Raw genomic sequence first — 17,191 nt, forward strand, 5'->3', positions numbered from 1 at the left:
ACAAACCCAGCGAGAGCAATACAACGCGAGGCTGTGTGCGGGACCTGGTTAATGTATTAGTGCCAAATATTGGAGGAAAACATTGAGTATTCATGCCAAAACTCATCCCGTTGTTGTGTTCAGCTCGCCCGTGCCAGTGTCCACGGGATGGCGAGGGCTCCAGCGTCCTGCAGCTCCAGGGTTTTGTGCCAGCCCCCGCTCACCCCGGCCCAGGTTTTGTCCCAGGTGAGATGGGGGATCCAGGAGGGGACAAGGGTGTGAGCTGGTGGCAACGGAGCGAGAGGAGCGACCGCAGAGCGAGAGGAGCGAGTCCCTTCGCCTTGATGTTGAAGAAAAAAATCGTACGTATGCCCTTTGCTGAGTATTTGAGGAAGCAAAATATACCTGTAGGAATGCAAATAATTGGTGAGCAAGGCAAACTTGTCAGCTAATTGGAAGGCAAAATTCATCCCCCTTTTAATGGTGTGCAGCCTGTGAAGGCTCTGCCCGCGCTACAGCCTGTGCCACTTCGGCTAAGCCTGGCTTAAAGGCTACCTTTTTTAATTTGGTAGGAAAAAACATATACAACCTCAACTTGAGGCTTTTTACCTGATGTAAAAAGTTGTTCACCAAGTGGACTGAGTGCTCAGGCTGGGAGGGAGGGAGCGCAGGGGCCGGGGAGGATGCTGCCCTGCGCGTCCCTCCTCCAGCAGCGAGCACGGATCAAAGAAATGGTATTTACCCACCAGCTACTGCACAGCTGCTGGGTAAATATACGGGACTGACCAAGGCAGAATTATTAGACTGATGCTGCTGTTCCCTTCCGAGAGCCGGGATATCAGAGTGAAACACGATCATGTAAAAAGAAGAATCAAGTTCTCCTGTGTCCTGTGCATTTTTGTGGGTTTACAGATCCCCTTGTCCCAGGGTCTCTCTGCTGCAGCAACATCCCCGTTTGCCAACCCAGAGATGATCCTGGGGAGGGGGCAGGTCCTGGGCAGCAAGTGCCACCCGCCGTGTGCTGGTGAGGAATTAAACCGCAGAATGATCCTAAACCAAGTGAATTTACTGAAGGGCTTGCACAGATTCAAATACATCAGTCCAGTGAAGCGGCGCAGCTTCCCAACGCACCAACGTGCCCGTGGACCCTCAGGTTTGTTGGGATTTAACCATAGCTGGGTACCCAACGCCTTTCACAGCTGGTTTGAAGTCCCACTTTAAAGTGATACAGAGGCTGAGGAGCTGAAGTTTTGTTCAAAGCCTGTAGGTTTTTATGTGCCACAATACCTCCGGGAAAGAGAAAACCAAACCAACCAAAAAAACCCACATCAAAACAAGCGAACAAGAAAATCCAGCAAACCTTAAGCATCTTACGCCAATTGGCGATGTTTCAAAATTAATGCCCCACACTGAGAAAACACACAAGGCTGACAGATAATGGAGGAGGACAAACTGGAGGGGACTAGAGCTGCCACGGTTGTTCCTTTTAAGAGAATAAAATCTGTTTTCTCCAGGCAAAGAGCATCCTCGTGCCTCCCCCTGCATCCCAGGTGAGCCCGGCCCCGAGCCGGAGCTCTCGGTGTTTCATATTTTCATCCACCGCGATTTGGACCCTAAGGGATCCTAGCACAGTAGTTTGCCATCAAGGAAACCGCAAGCAACAAACATAGATGTTATCTCCGACATATGGTTCTTATTTGAGGAAATATGTCTGGTTGCATTAATTGACACAATATGGCTCGGGGCTGGTTTTTGTTTTATAACTACTCGGGGGTTCCCCTGGCACCAGCAAAGCCACCGATGGGGACAGCGGAGCCGAAAACGCTGGGGCAGGACCAACACCCTCCCGCTCCGCCCGGCCCCTCCTCAGCACGGGCAAGTGCGGCTGAACTTGACCTTGCAGCCGCAGGTCCTGTCACAGCAGCGTCGGGACGCCACGTTTCCTCATATCTTCCTGACCACGTTGCGCCGGGAGGCTGGTAAACGGTGCCAAGATATTCGCTCGCCCTTTCGGCCCCTCTTCCACGCGTGGAGCCTTGTTAGAAAGACAAATCGGGTGGGAAAGGGAGAGCAAAGCCCCTCGTTTTACCTGGGGGATGCTGTTTTCCTCTTTCCTCGTCAGATTAAGCTCGCGTTCGTCCAGCCCTGCGGCTGCGAAACCCACAGACACTTGATGGGAATGGCAGCAAACGAGCTCCCTTTGCGTGATGTCCAGAGGCCGCCTGGCCAGAGCGATGGCAGGTGAATAATATATATAAATATAGTATATAAATAAATATAAATATATAAAATAAATAGCAGCATGTCCTTTCGACAGCAGAGCCCTCGGCTGGGAAACCCTCCGGCATTGCCAGGACGTGACCAGAGAGAAACAGCGCACGCTGAGGGACACCAAGCAGGTAAGTCAGGTTTACCAAGGTAATAAAATAATCTGTGGCATAAAAGAGCATTCAGGCTCTTGGACAAGGGCGTGTGTCCATCTGAGGGCGTGTTTGAACATATTTTCTGTTGCAGGAGAACTGGGTGAAAATGAAAATTACTCGGTGCCACATTAAATCCTAGAGAGCCCGATCTGCAAAGCCACCTGATGTCGGGTTCCTTTGTCGGAGCGGCTCTCGGGCGGCCGGCGTCCCGCGGGGCGCGCAGCCTGGCCGCGGCGCTGGGAGCTTTGAGCGGGGACCGTGCGCTGAGGTTGGTGTCGGCACCGGGAGCGGAGCCTTCTGCACGTCCGAGTTGTCTGCAGGGAGAAAACACGCGATCATGGCGAACTGCATTGTTTACACCTTGCTTAGTTAAGCTTTTGCTGATTACCACAAGGCCAGGGATTAATTTTTCACCGGTAGATGCGCTACTTTAAACGACGTCCCCAAAGCAAACGCTGAGGCTGTGCACAGTGGGCTTGTAACATCCTTGCCCTAAAACAGCCAAAGGAAAACAGCTCCTCTAAATACTAATTAACGGAAAAGCCTGGTTTTCAGAAACAACTTTTTATCCTGTCGCTTTATAGCACAGGAATTAAAAATCAAACCGCTCCCCGCGCGCAGTTTTAGCAGATGAACTCCCGCCTCGTCGCGCCGCGGCCGCGGCAGCGGCTTCCCCTGCCCTCCCAGGAGGTGCTGCTGCTGTTTCTAGAGGGAATCCACGAAAAGCAAAAACAAAACAAGACAAGACATCAGCAAACCTAACGAAGCTGGCAGCCGGTGCTGCCTGAGAGCGCTGAGGCGACATTGCTGCTCAGTTACACCCGCAGCCCCCTAAATCATCTCCCACAGGCGACCCCTTTCCCTTTCCTTTCCGGACACTTTCTGGCTGTTGCTGATGATCCTTTTCTTTTTTTTTTTTTTTTTTTTTTTTTCTTTTTGGGCACTTTTTCCCCAAGACAAACATGTGTTTCTTTGTTCACAACGTTACGGTGATTAAAATGACCTCTTGAGCCCTGGTGACTTCAAACAAAGGCTACGGCTGGCACGAGGCTTCCCACGGACGGGAAACAGCTGGGCAAATGATGCCGAGCGGGGTTTCCATACAAGTTGACGAGCGATGAAACCCGGCGTTTCTCAGCCGACCCAGACAGGGGGAAAAAAGTGATCTCGTACACAAAGAGAGGGCAACCCGCGTGTTATTGATGCTTTTCCTTGTTTTATTTCTCAGGGACCTGTAAGCGGGTTCGTTGACCGGGATGGTGACCCTCAAACCAGCCCCACCAGCAAAGCAGGACCCGTGGCGGCTCCGGGGGCTCCTCTGAGCTCTGCGACCCCCGGATTCCCGCGAGGACCCGAGTTCAGAGCAGGTACTCGCCAGCCGGCCCTTACCCGCTGCACTAAAGCGGTGGCACGCCGGAATAAATCGCTTTCCGCATCACAGAAATGGGGAGACGGAAAATACCGCTGCAGTCGTGCGGTGCAGCGGCTCCTGCCAGCGCAGGGCTGCTCCTCACACGGCATTTTCCACGTTATTTTTTTCCCCGTCCGCTGTGAATGACCCGAGCACGGGGGCTCCACCGCCCCCCCGAGCCCGACACAACCGCCTGAGGACATTTTCCTCTGGATCGCACCGAAACTTGCCTTCGCTAAATGTCAACCCCTTGCTCCCGTCGTGGACCACCCTGAATTTTTCCAGCCTTTGGCTGATTTTTGCCGTCCCTCCGGCCAGGATTTCCCTCCTGACCCTGTGACAGCCGGGGGGACAACACTGAGCGTCAAAAATACAAATCGAGCCTCTTTCTCCCGCCCAGGAAGGCAGATCTGGCACCAGTGTCTCGTGTGCCACATACATACATTCCCTGTCAAAACAAGGTTTGGTTGTGTTTTGTAAAGAGTCGGCAGCTTTTACACACTCAAGATATTTCTACTATTGCCCCCGAGCGACTGTTGAGGGGGCAAAGCGGCTCTGGGCACATTTCTGTTCACTTATAAAAATAACCTCTGAGGTCCCTGCTTTCTGCAGTCGGAATCAAAAGTGCAAGGAGCAATTTCTTTGATTATATTTCCAGGCTTTTCCCAGCAACGTTCTACCCCAATGACTCCGACTTTTCTTACCTTTCCGTAAAGGACTTTATTATTTCCCAGATTCACCAGGAACAGGCAACTCCAGGGCTGCGGGAGGCGGCAGAAGGACCCACCGTGTTCCCAGGTCTCTGCTGTCTCTGGTCCCCGCGAGTGCAGCTGTGAGAGAGCCGCTGCCCTGGGCCAGTTTGTGAAGGAAAAGGACAAATTTCAGCCGTTTCCACGTGCAAAAAAAGCAGAATGGAGTTCCAGCGCACGCTGCCTGTGCACACAACAGACGTGGCAGGTACAGGACAGACACCCGGCTTTTAAAAATCAGGTGCTGAGAAGTAATAGTTTGCACCTGAAATCCATTGCTGAAGATAAACTAATTAACTAATGGCAATTGCATTGACATTAGAAATGGCTGCTGAGCAAGACGCCCGAAGTCAGGAAGCTGCTGGTGCCAAGGTCGGGGTAAAGCAGAGAAGTTAGCTGAGGAGCACGGACACCCCAGCTGACGCTTCTGCTCCGGTGCGGCAGAACCCGCTCACGGCGTTTGCACAGCCAAGAGGCGGGGAACGACCTGGCGAGTGATTTATTTCCCCTGCTGAGTGACTTATTTCATTTCCCCTGCTGAGCCTTGCAGAGGATTCTGAGGCGGCACTTGAGACCGACCCAGGACCGGGTCGGGACGTCGGGTTCCACTGTAAATGGGTTTTAGGATGAGTCCTGCCCGAGCTGGTCAGTAAGGACGTCCCCTTTGAAGCCCCCAGCTCTCAGCACACACCTCGTGTCACCGGCGCTTTCCGGCACGGGATGCGGGATGCTGCTTAAACTGCAGCCTAAGCACCCGCAACTGCAAAGCTCAGTACCAATGCCCCGTCTGTTCCCGGTTTTGGTTTGGTTTTGCTTTTATGAGGCTACAAAGAGACCTCAGGTTGTCTGCCTGTTTGTGTTTGCGCCTGGAGCAAACTGCTTCCAAACCAGACCACGAAGGGCCTCTTAAAAAGATATTAATATCTGCTGGGGTGCAGTCTGACCTGGCTGTTTCGTTACCTCCTGCTGCGCCTCGGCCAGAAGCGGTTTGCATCATGAAAGGCCTTTCGCACGCCACCGGCCGCGGCTGCTTCTCTTGGTGTGCGCAGCGATCGGCGCCTGGTCGGGACCGAATCGTCCCGTCGCTCTGACGTCGGCGAATTCGGGCGCGTTGAAGCGTTTCCAGCAGCTCCGGCTCCCCCGTCCTGCCGCCCCGGCCACGTCCAGCGCTCCGCGTGCGACCCACAAGGACAAGGACAAGGTGGGGTGGACACCCAGTTGTACCACATCGTGTTTTCCTGCCCCGGGAGAGCTGTGGATTTCCATAAATAAGAAAATTAAAAGTCAAACTTTTTTTTTTTTTTTTTTTTTTTTGGTTGAAGCGCAATCCCGTGTGTTTCGACTTCCAGCTTCTTTTGGTTTTACCATCATTAAGTCGCTACTTGAATTCTGTATTTTTTCCAAATGGAATCCAATATAAATTTAATATATATTTATTAATAACAATTTGTTTTATTAAAATATAATTTAACATAATTTTAACATTCAGTAGCGGCAAAATAAGGTAGTCTGTCAACTTGAAAATTTCTTTGGAAACAGAAGGTTCCCCAAACGCGACGTCTGTGGGTTTGGGGAAGCAGCAAAGCCAGGTTTTATGGGCTAAAATGGCTCTATGTCCTCGCTCCGTGCTCCCGACATTTAGAAATGGATTGATTTTGAGGAGATACAAAATCTCGGCAGGTTTCAGAGCAGCCGGCATCGCCCGCAGCCTGGTAGAGGCGAGCGAGGGGTCGCTGGGCCCCGCGGTGTGACCCGGGACAGCGCTTTCGTCCTCTGGGCTGCGAGGTTCCGACTCGCAAAACAAAGGCAAGAGCTAAATCTGATTCTTGAAGAGGCTGGTGCAGCGCTCAGCCCCGGCACAGTGATGGTTTCGGGGGCAATTAGACAAGATTCGCAACCGAAGCGGCTTCTGCATCAGCACATCCATTTTGTTGGGTGTGTAACAGCAAATAGAGGGTAAATGGAAACGGAGAATATCTCTGTGTGCGCAAACGTGTCTGAAAACGACTCAGTTTTCCTGGTCTGCCAGTCGGTTCTGCTCCACTTTCAGTTTTATTATATTTATATGGAGCGATGTACTGTCCGTTTGAGCTATTCTTCTCCTTTAATATTTGCTAAGATACTAAAGCAGTCCTGGAAAGACTTTTTGGGTTGGTTTGTTTGAAGATTGTGATTCTAAAATGTGTCTAGAAGAATACCCCACCCTAAAAATTCTTCTTTGAAAATGCAGCAGGCCATAAAATATTTGAACTAAAAACGACCAGTTATTCCATTTTTGATAATTACTTGGATTCCTTCTGTAGAAATTAATCAGGTAACTTATAGCAAAGTGAATTCATCCATTCACATCACCTAGTTCCACCCCCTGCAAAAGGGATGGGGATAAGGTGTAATATGTGTTGTAGCCATTTTTTTGTCTTAACTATTTTTAAAAGCAGAATTTTTCACAAGTTCTAACTATTCTTCTGTGGCTGTTTGCATGGGAAGCACACCATGGAGGACCGTCCGATCGAACTGCGGCAAAGCAGGGTGTGACGGGCTGATGTGACCGACGCTACCCACGTAACCTCGGGGTCACAAACGCTTTTCCCAACCAAGAAAATCGTTCGTTTTCCCGCCCGGCGCGAGTGCAACGGGGCGCACGGAGCTGGAACGGCCGGCGGGACTTTGGTCGCTGCGCATCCCTTGGTTTGCTGGGAACAGAATCACCTCCTGCACGGACCCGGAGCCGCCGCTCACCTTACGGAAACCGCGAGGAGCGCAGGGCTGTCGCAGGGCTGTCGGGCAGGTGTTTCAGGAGATCGAGGGTATCCCCAGAGACACGAGCGAAAATAATCCCGGGGGACCGGCCCCGCTTGCCTGGAAGCATTTTCTGTTCGTTATCTGGGAACGGTTCACAGCGCAATGCCAGATGCTCGTATTTTCCATCACACAAATTATATTTCCGGTGTTAGAAATCTCTTCAACATTAATCTTGTGCAGTATCCTTTTTATTATCCTACCAAAATTAATTTTGTGCTGTGCTCCGAGGATGAAAAAAAAACCCCACACCAGCGCTAAGCATATTTGGTTATATTCCTTCACACCACTGCAGTTGCATATGGAGTTTATTCTTTCTTCGGTAAAATACACTTAACCACCTATAACAGATTAAATTGAACAGAACATCTTCATTAGGTAAAGTCGTCCCCATTTTAAATAACGAAACCCAAAGATGCGTGGGCTTTGTCTGAGAAGGGGAATTTCCCCAATTTCATTTTTCTGTTCTTTTGTATTAAGTGCCCAGCGCTCCTGCAGCATCCCGCAGGCTTCAGTGGAAACCGGTTAGAAAAAGCTGGGAGCCAAATTGAGAATTTTAAGCAAGGAATATCTCACAGCACTGTTTCTTCAAATGAAAATCAAGACAGTCTATCTTTTTTTCTGATTAAGACATTTTAATGATGTATGGGTCATACATGTCTGGCTCCAGTTTCTATTTTCATGCACTTTTAATGCTGCTACGATACAAAGATGTTTTTCTCTGAGTTCTAATTTCTTCCTTCTTGGAAAAACTCCACGTGCAAAGGCCAGGCTGGGGCTCCCGGCTCACACACACCAACTCGCTTAAAAATCTATTTATTATTTTTAATAGATGAGATCTTTCACTGCTTGATTTTGTAATACCCTATTAGGAACAGAAGTCGGATACATATGGCAAGCACTTCTATCTATGGCACATACGGCAAGTGCTTTGATGCCGATGGCAAGCAAGAATTCCAACCAGATGAAAATGTGGGTAAATCTGGTACTAACAGGGTATGTTAGTGCGTTGGATCCCCCAGTCTGCAAACTGGCTGCCGGGATTAACGCTTTATGGAAAGATTTGGGCCTGTACGAGCTGCTGGTCTTGATCAGGCAACAATCCCTGAACTTGCCCCCACTATGTGAAAATAATTTGGTTTTAAAAGCTGAAAAAAAAAAAAGAGTTGTCCTGACATTTACGTATTTTGCTTATTACTTAGCAGTAGGACTTCTGGGTGTCTGTGAGGGAGGGGGAATAATGGAAATATTTGTTCTTGACTTGGTTTGGATGCATTATTTACATGCGCCCTCGTGCCACAAACATTATTCCTGTGACTGCTCTGTTTGTTTTACTTGCAATCCCTTTTTTTTACAATTTATGACCACACAGTTGTTCTTTACTCCTGCAGCTGCTATGGGACATAAACACCAAAGCGGTGGACGAGAGCCTGGATTTTATAGCGGACCTATTTGCACAGCCCAAGGGATATAACATGGAATTGGGGATATCTTCTGTTACCAAAAGGAAGAATCAGAGGGGACGGGCTGCTGCCCACATCTGGTTTTGGTTTACACAGACGTTACTGTGGGCAGAACAGTCCGCAGGTGAACATCGCTCCTCTTCTTCGACACAAACATTCCAGGATTAAACTCCAAATCACGACAGCAGCTACCGCAGGGTTCGCCCCGACGCCTGCTCCACTCCTATATGGGGACGTAAAATGATGCAACGGCATTTACTGGATTGACATAATTTTAAAAGTCTCATCAGACTGTACAATTCAACTGAAGTTCCTCTAAAATTTTATGAAAATCTACATAATAGAACTCTGGAACTCATCGTTTTAAGAACTGCCTCAATGAAAACCTACTACGTCGGCACAGGAAGGCTGCGGGTGGACGGTGGAATAACAGCTTTCAAGCTCGAAGAAGTCAGGACCTTTCCTAAACAAAATAAAGAAAATCAGCATCACCACCAACCAGAGAAGAGAACCAGCTGGCCATGCCCATCCCTTCCTTGCTGCATCTGTGGAATTATTGAACAATTAATTTCCTGAGCCTTGCGTTTCAGTGGAATTGCTTTCATACCTTTGACATCTCCAATTTTCAACGTCTTTAAGAAAAATACGAGTACCTGAGCAAATTCGGTAGCTCCTACAGACACTTCCCACTGTTTCCAGGTACCTCGACCTGCCACACAACCGCAGCGTCCCTACGGTGTCTCTATGCAGCAGCAGCTACCAGAATAACTTATACAAAATACTGATATTTTTCGTGCTTTTGGAACCTGTGAACAGAGGATTTGGGAGATTTTGGCTAAACTCCGCTACCGCTGCAATCAGTTAAGGCTCGCCGAAGCTGAATACAAAGTATTTTCAAATCTCTCTCCAGAGGCCAAATCTACAATGGTCGTTTCTTCCACTGATTTTACTGAATAATATTAATTCCCTGTTAAGCTATTGAATTCCACAAAGCTTTTCTAATTTCCTCCAGCATTGAAGACACGGGCCGCTGCCGTCCCTTTGTCACAGACAGGACTATCTCGGCACTCAGAAATAACCAGAAGGTCAGTGTTCCCTGTGTGATTATAACTTGGGTTTACAGGCGTCCTGTGAAGAGCTGTTTCATCACCTCTCCTTGTCTGATGACCACCAGGTTGTCACCAGAACCTGTTACTATCACCAAAGTGCTCCTGTTTGGGCTTCTCTGACCAAAACCCTTCAGTTCCTGGTGACACAGGAGCTAAACAGACGGTGTCTGTGCTGCCCATGGCTGGCTCCCTTTGCCCAGCCTGTGCTCCACGTTGAGAAAGCACCTTGTTGGAAGAGCAGCTGCTCCTGCACGTAACAACCACCACCAAGGCTTTTCTTCACGCTCCCAAACAACCCACGGTTCCACATATCAAGCAGTAAAACAACAATATTGAACCTCCTGTGTAACAATTTTGGAGAACTCCGGTGCGTGAACTTGGAAGCTCAAAATTATGCTTAAGATAAAGACGCTTTTCTGAGGAAATTCAAGAGGCAACCCTCTTTTGGATAGAATGTATTAAGTCTTCAATTCCTTGTTAATTAGCACAGCTTGGAGACTTGCACACAGAGGGAGCCACGTCCCTGCGACGGCCGCTCGGAGCGCCATGTGTTCATGCTGCCTGGCGTGTACTCCACAACCAGCCCACCTAAGCATCAGTATTTGCAAATATAACACTAAATTAAATAATGGCAAAAGCATCACTCTAACCAAATGTATCACACTTTTTACACCAGAAACGAGCAATTAAGTCACAAGAGAGGACACACAATATGGGAAAGTTCCAACAAAGCGCTTAGAGAAAGCAGTATTTGAACTTTGCATTTATTTTAATTACACTATTGAAGATGCACTCCTCTTGGAGAGACAACAGATTTTCTTTTTTACTTTTCTCACCTTTAAATGTAGATAGCATGTAATTACACTGATATGTAATGGACAAAGCAGCATTATTGCATTCAAAATACATTAAAAAAATAACTTAAGTTGTAGAAACGCATGCATTGCATCGGCCAAGGTCTGACCCCCGGGGTGCACAAGTAAATGGTGGTTTGACGCACCGAAATGGTTTCCCCTGCGCTGTGCGCGCGTTTGGAGCTGTCAGAGCTGACTCAGTTGCCTTCTAACAGCGGCGGCGATGCTGCTCCTGGGCTCGGTCAGCGAGGCCGTCCTGCCCCTGGGGGGACGCGGAGGGGTCGGGGCCGGCAACCCCCCCGCGCCGCCGCTGTCTCGCTTACCCGAGGTGGGGGCCTTGGCAGCTCTCGACATCCCAAACCGTCCGGAGAGATCCATTTCCTTCCCAGCGCCGGGGCTGCCGCGGCTTTGCTGCCCGTAAGCAGAGGAGGTTACGCTGCCCCGAGTCAGGGAACGCGGCGATAACGGGAAGTTTCCACTGAGCTTTTTTAGTTCCAGAACTTGCTCCCTGGCTTGAGTCAAAGCTGCAGTCAGCTCATAGCGTTCCTCGCACTCTCTGCGCACTGTTTCCTGGAGAAGAGTGTTCTGCAAACAGAAACAAACACGGCTTAGAAAACGCCACGAGGCAAGGAGCGTGGCTGCGGACCTGCCGGGGGTTAAGGCAGACCAACCCTTCGGCGCTTCCCCGCGTTCGGGTTCCTCCGAAAGTCACTCAGCAGCATTTACACACCCTCCCTTCCCCTGGGAGACAGTGGAAAACCTGCGGGAGGTTCTCAGAAGCGATTGCTGATCTGCTGCCCACTCTCCTACCCCGAGGAAACATCGCTCTCGGAAAGGAAAAAGCGACAGAGGTTGAGTGTTGCTGTGCCACTTCTTCATGATAAGACGTTCAAGAAGTCCTCTGTAGTTTAAATAATTGTACACTGATTTATTTTTTTTTTTTTACCATGCCATTCTATTATGTCCCAAAAAATTCGGATAAATGATTTTCAGTCTAGTGGTTCTCCCAAACATTGCACTGATTACTGGTACCTAAATGGGAAGCAACTGGTACCAGGCCTTGAACAGACAATGGAAACTGTTCCCGTACAACACAGGTCCCCAGGTCGGTCTATTTTATGTGGGACTTATTTGCAATGCTAGTTTTGCTGGTTGCCAGCTGAAACAAAAAGTAAATAAAACATAAGTGACAACATCACCAAATTGAGTCCCAAGAGTCAGAACTACTGAAAAGTACTAATACAAGCAGAAAAAATACCCATTTTTTTTGGTTTTTTTTAGGCAAGAGGTTACTAAAACCATTAAATTTTTGCATGTGTCCCATCAAAACTTGAAAAACGATGGAGAAACCAGAAGTCCTTTGTTGACCAATTTTTTTTAGATTTTACAGTTTTACTTTGGCCAAAGCATCTGTGGTGGTTGTAGAAATACAGAAATTGTGCTCAGGCTGCCTGAGCTCTGCACCAAGCACAAGCAAGGAGCTGCTGGAGAAGGAACAGAACGACATGCAGAAGTGGGAGAGACGTAAATATCCAAAATAACTTCTTCTACAAATACCTAACTCTGTAGACAATTTAACGAGAGAAAGTTAGATGTTACTGTCCCTGCACTCCGATGGTCACTGGTAGTCCATGAGATGATTTGGCAAGTGCCACCTGCAAATCTGAGGCAGCATCCTGCAGTGAAGTTTGTCTTAAAACCAGTTTCAATTCTAAACCATTCTTAATTCCCCATTTCTTAATACATTTATTTCAGAGGAGGAACCGCTTGTTCCTGACCCTGTGGGAGCTCCTGACCGGTACATGGAGAGGACACGTCCTTCCAACGGCCAACATTATTCTCATTTCACTAACACAGGGTTTCTGAACCTTTTTCAAGGAAGAAATAAATATCGACCCGAGCCCTAATTCATTTTGAAGAGTTTCATTTTCACTGTTTACCAACTTTTTTTCTGCTGCTTAATTACTTCGGACATGCCCGTCTAATCTTATCTGCAGTGCCTGACTTCACTGTTTTCACAATTCTCCCCTCCCTTCCCGTTGTAGCCCAAACATCCAGCACATGCTTGCGGTGAGAATACCCATCAGCCAAACTTCCCTTCACATTTGATTAATTTTTACGCATTCGTGTGTTACAGAAAATGGCTTTACTGACGGGAGGTGGGATGCAGCCTCATTAGGATACACACGCGTATTCTCACATTAAAAGACGCAATTTCTGCCCCAGACGCCATCCAGATCTCGTTCCTATTGACAGGATGAAGTTTGTTCTTACAAATGATTTCCCAAATAAGTAAGATTACTGGGAGGGTTGTTGCTGTCTACTTCAAAGAATGAGAAATATCCACGTTTTCTACTTTTAAAACATGAAGAATGCTTTACTGTTTACTCATGTTTATATAGCATGACATGAGGCTGCAGACTAAGAAATAATTGTCTTGCAGGACCTGAAAAAAATATATCTATTTTTAAAATAAAACACCAGTTTAAGTGCTTGGTGAATCAGAAATTGCACCTATTTTGTGATATATTGTATTTATGAAATTACGATGGACTTGTTTTCTAAATATTTTCATTTCAATGGTTTTTAAACCAGCACATCCCAGGGGCTGAAATACAGATGCTTTGAATGATTTTAGCAATCACGTGTCCCTCAGTAAAAATAGCAAAGCATTTCCTGGGTCGTGCTCCTACCTCCTCTTGGACTTGACTCAAACTGTGAATCAGCTGTGTCCTCTCCTGGGTTAATTTTTCCAGTTCATCTGACTTGTGTTTAATTTCTTTCCTCATATTATCCAGAAATGACTCATTATTGTTCTTTTCCACTGTTAGCTGAAATTCCAGTTCAGTAATTAGTCTTTTAAGGCTCTGAATTTCTTTCTCCTTATCTTCATCTTTCTCTGCAAGTTTGATCTGGGCATCTTGTAGCTTCTTTTCAAGAATTTCGGTCTCCATCCTTAAGCTATTAGTGGCACTGGATATTAAACCTGGGATCTGCACAAGATGAGACAAAAATGGCATTAGTCTACATTCAGTGGATACCTCCAGATATGTAGAATTAAGTATCAGACAAATGTTGACTTCAGGAAAAAAAATACAAATGCAAACATACATGTCCTCAGAGACAAAAAAAAATGCTTTGAATTTACATAATACCCTCAAAGCATATCAGAGAGCTGTAAATTAATCAAAACTCACTCAGAACAGAGAGATTAATTAGTGTGTCCACGATCAAACAGAGAAATAGAAGTAAAAATGGGAAAACTTAACCGCTGTACCACAAGCCAGTATTTCTTCAGGGGTTTAAGATCATAGTCAAATATTTGTAAAGTGAACTAAGCCAAACTGTTATCATCAGCTCTTTAAAACACTCTGTCATGTAACAAATTTTAAATATAATTTCATCAAATTTATTTGATTTTTTTCCAGAATTCTCAAGAAACGTGCCAAATCTTTTGAAAGCTAAGGTGAAACTTTCAATTTCTGTATAAAACTTCCAAAACTGTAGGTCTGGGTAGCTGGGAAGCGTGGTGCAACCACCAGTACGGACAAGGGGAGCGGTTCGCTGGCCGCAGGACCTTCGCCCATCGGTGCTGAATTCATTTGGGAAGGAAAAAACCAGTATGGGTGGTTTTGTGATAACTTCTTGTAGTCTGAAACAGTCCGAGGCTTCTAAAATACGATGATGTCAGTTTAAAAATAATTAACAACTACAGCGTATGGACATAAATGAACTGCAGGTAAAGAAAAATGTGAGAAAAGGAGGAACTTCCGCACCATTTAACTTCAAGTAGAATAGTTACTTTTTGGCTTGTTCCATAAAAAAAAAGAAAAAAGGGGAAAAAAAAAAGAAGAAAGAAAAAAGGAAAAAAAGAAGAAGAAAGAAAAAATGAAAAAAAAAAAAGAAGAAAGAAAAAAGGAAAAAAAAAGAAGAAAGAAAAAAGGAAAAAAACCCAAACATATGCCATATACTAAGACTGGGAAAAAATATTGTATCATGTAGGTATAGGACTACACATAAAGAAGGTTCTACTCCTTCCCTTACTATTTCTTAGAAGTTTACATTATCTACTGGCACAAAGCCTTTTTTTTTTTGAGCGTTACACACCTTCTTCTGGAGCTCTTCGTGATCACGCTGATATTTTGCGATTAATTCCTGCTGTTTTTGTCTCTCGATGTCCAGTTCCACTCTGGCTTCCTCCTTGACTTTAAGAATCGCCTCTTTGTGTCGTGCTTCACCTTTTGCCAGATCCATCTCCATCTAGGGAACAAGAGTTTGTTAAGGATACGGAACAACTCATCTTCAAATATTTTTTGCATTCCACGCCACCGTAAATGAAGGGATGTGAAATGTGGCAGACGGAGGTTTTGGGCACATCGGGGTCAGACACACGGCAGCCCCGGGAGAGTCTCACGAGCCTAAATTTAGGCAGTTGAACTTCATGCTAAATCACTACGAAAACACTACATTACAAAACACTCAGCTGGTTCTTAAAACAGAGGATTATTTTGCTGGAAGCATCTGCTCCAGACGTGAAACTCTAATATGCCATAAACTCATTATTAAAATATAAAGATGTTTAACTCTTTCTTATAAGATAATTTGTTATTCATGCTCTGCCACTCAGCCTTGTGAGAGAATAGCAATTTATCATATGAATTTGAAAATTCAGCCATCGTTTCCCGCAAATAAAAGCCTGGATTGTGGAGGAAATCCTGGAGGCTGCATTTTGAAACCTGTTTTTCCACAACCAGTATGTTAATAGTATGTTTCTGCAGGCTGAATTCTAATGGACTTAATTGTAGCGTGCTGAAAGAATATGAAAGGTACATTAAACATGCACAACACTAGGCGAATTACTTAAAATTATTAAAAGCAGAAAAGCCCAGAATGAGCTTAATTACAATTATCTAATTCACACACTAATTATGAGCAAAAGTATAACAAATCTCCCTAACTCTTTATGGGGAAAAGAGAAACTGGAAATATTTTCATTATTTTTAAAATCAAAATATACCCAATTCTGGGCATGGAATAGGCACAAATTTCTCGCTCTGGTTTACCTTGAAACTGGCATATTTGTAAGATTCTCAGAGTAGACTATTATTATTATTATTATCATTATTATTATTGAAATGTCTTCCCCATTATTGGATAGAAGAGTTAGGATTCTAATTGTAGAAAACAAATTTATTAACTCTACATATTATTATAGAAGCAGATCATATGTTGGATGTTACTTGATAACAAAGACTAAAAAAATAAAGGCAGTATAGAAAACTGAGCTCATTCTGAAGAGTATAGGAACATTTTTTCACATTTAACGCTTGATGCTGATAAAGCTGATGAGCAGAAGAGGAAATAAAATTGCAGTTTATCTTCAAAGAAAGTACAGTGGCTGCTAATTGCTTTAAAACCACTTACATGCGCCTCATTAATTAATATTTTAAAGAAATCATAAAACAAATGTTTACATTAATCTTAAAATCTTTGGTGAAAGCTTTTTTTTTTTTTCAATTCCATGACAACGATTTAAGGTTTCTCTGTATGTTAACTAGGAAACTGGAACACGTTATACTTATGCCATGGCATGCTGACCCAAGAAGACGAGAACTTTGTCACTTTGTCACTTTTCTGATCCCTTTGCCTGATGTGAATGTTTTTCGAGCACTTGCTGTTAACTGCATTTTAATGGCTGCGATGCCACAGCTGCAATTGCTCTCTCCTCCTAGTAGGGTCTTTATCTTGTTTTAATGTCAGGTTGAACAACACACTGTGATTATGCAGACAGCGTGACCTCATTCTAAAATTATATCCTGCGACAGAGAGGTTAAGAAGTTTTAAAAGAAATGTAACTGAGCTTAATTGCTAGTAGTCCAAAAATTTTCCAGAGACTAAATAAAGCTTTCAGACACTTAGCATGTACTGAAAAAGAAAGAGACAGTAATTTTAGTCACCAGTTATGTAAGGCTAAAATCAGAAAAGTCACAGTTATTGTTCAACACTATTTTTAATTTTTCCTTCGCAGATTTTTTTTTTAAATTTTATTTCTTCTATTTGGTTTGGGGTTTTTTTTGGCACTCATGCAAAAAAGTTGCGGATTAAAACTAAGTTTACACGCTCACAGTTGTTTATGGTAAAGAGGTTTCTAAATCCCACTGGACGAGACCGGTGGTGGACTCTCCAGTCCCAGTTAGAGCCTCCAGCTCAGAACATCACAGCTCGAGCCAAAACTCCCAGAAAAAGGGCTCTGTCCTGCAGAGCCCAGCCCAAGGTCCTGGTTCCTGAGCCGCTGTTCCGCAGCAAGGGCCGAGCCCAGTAAAAACCAGGAGCTGGAGCATCGCCTCGCTCCAACCAGCTGGGCAATTAGCACAGGAACCTACCCAATTAGCACATCCAGTGGG

General features: G+C 45.7%; 1 protein-coding gene across 2 annotated transcripts in view; it reads right to left on the reverse strand.

The window, feature by feature from the left end:
- Nucleotides 1-8,981: 8,981 nt before the first annotated feature.
- The window catches only part of LEKR1 (leucine, glutamate and lysine rich 1), a 49,295-nt gene continuing 41,085 nt past the window's right edge, over nt 8,982-17,191 (reverse strand). The window contains exons 10-13 of one of the 2 annotated variants that reach the window (XM_065640251.1): nt 14,895-15,047; nt 13,481-13,780; nt 11,111-11,372; nt 8,982-9,047 (exon numbers count right to left, since the gene is read on the reverse strand). In XM_065640251.1, coding sequence (XP_065496323.1) covers nt 9,013-9,047; nt 11,111-11,372; nt 13,481-13,780; nt 14,895-15,047 — 750 coding nt within the window. In that variant the 3' untranslated portion in view covers nt 8,982-9,012. Of the gene's footprint in view, nt 9,048-10,721; nt 11,373-13,480; nt 13,781-14,894; nt 15,048-17,191 lie in introns of those variants that run through there. The other variant, XM_065640250.1, reaches the window with a different exon arrangement.

The sequence above is a fragment of the Caloenas nicobarica genome, chromosome 8 (assembly GCF_036013445.1).
Source record: "Caloenas nicobarica isolate bCalNic1 chromosome 8, bCalNic1.hap1, whole genome shotgun sequence".
NCBI lineage: Eukaryota > Metazoa > Chordata > Aves > Columbiformes > Columbidae > Caloenas > Caloenas nicobarica.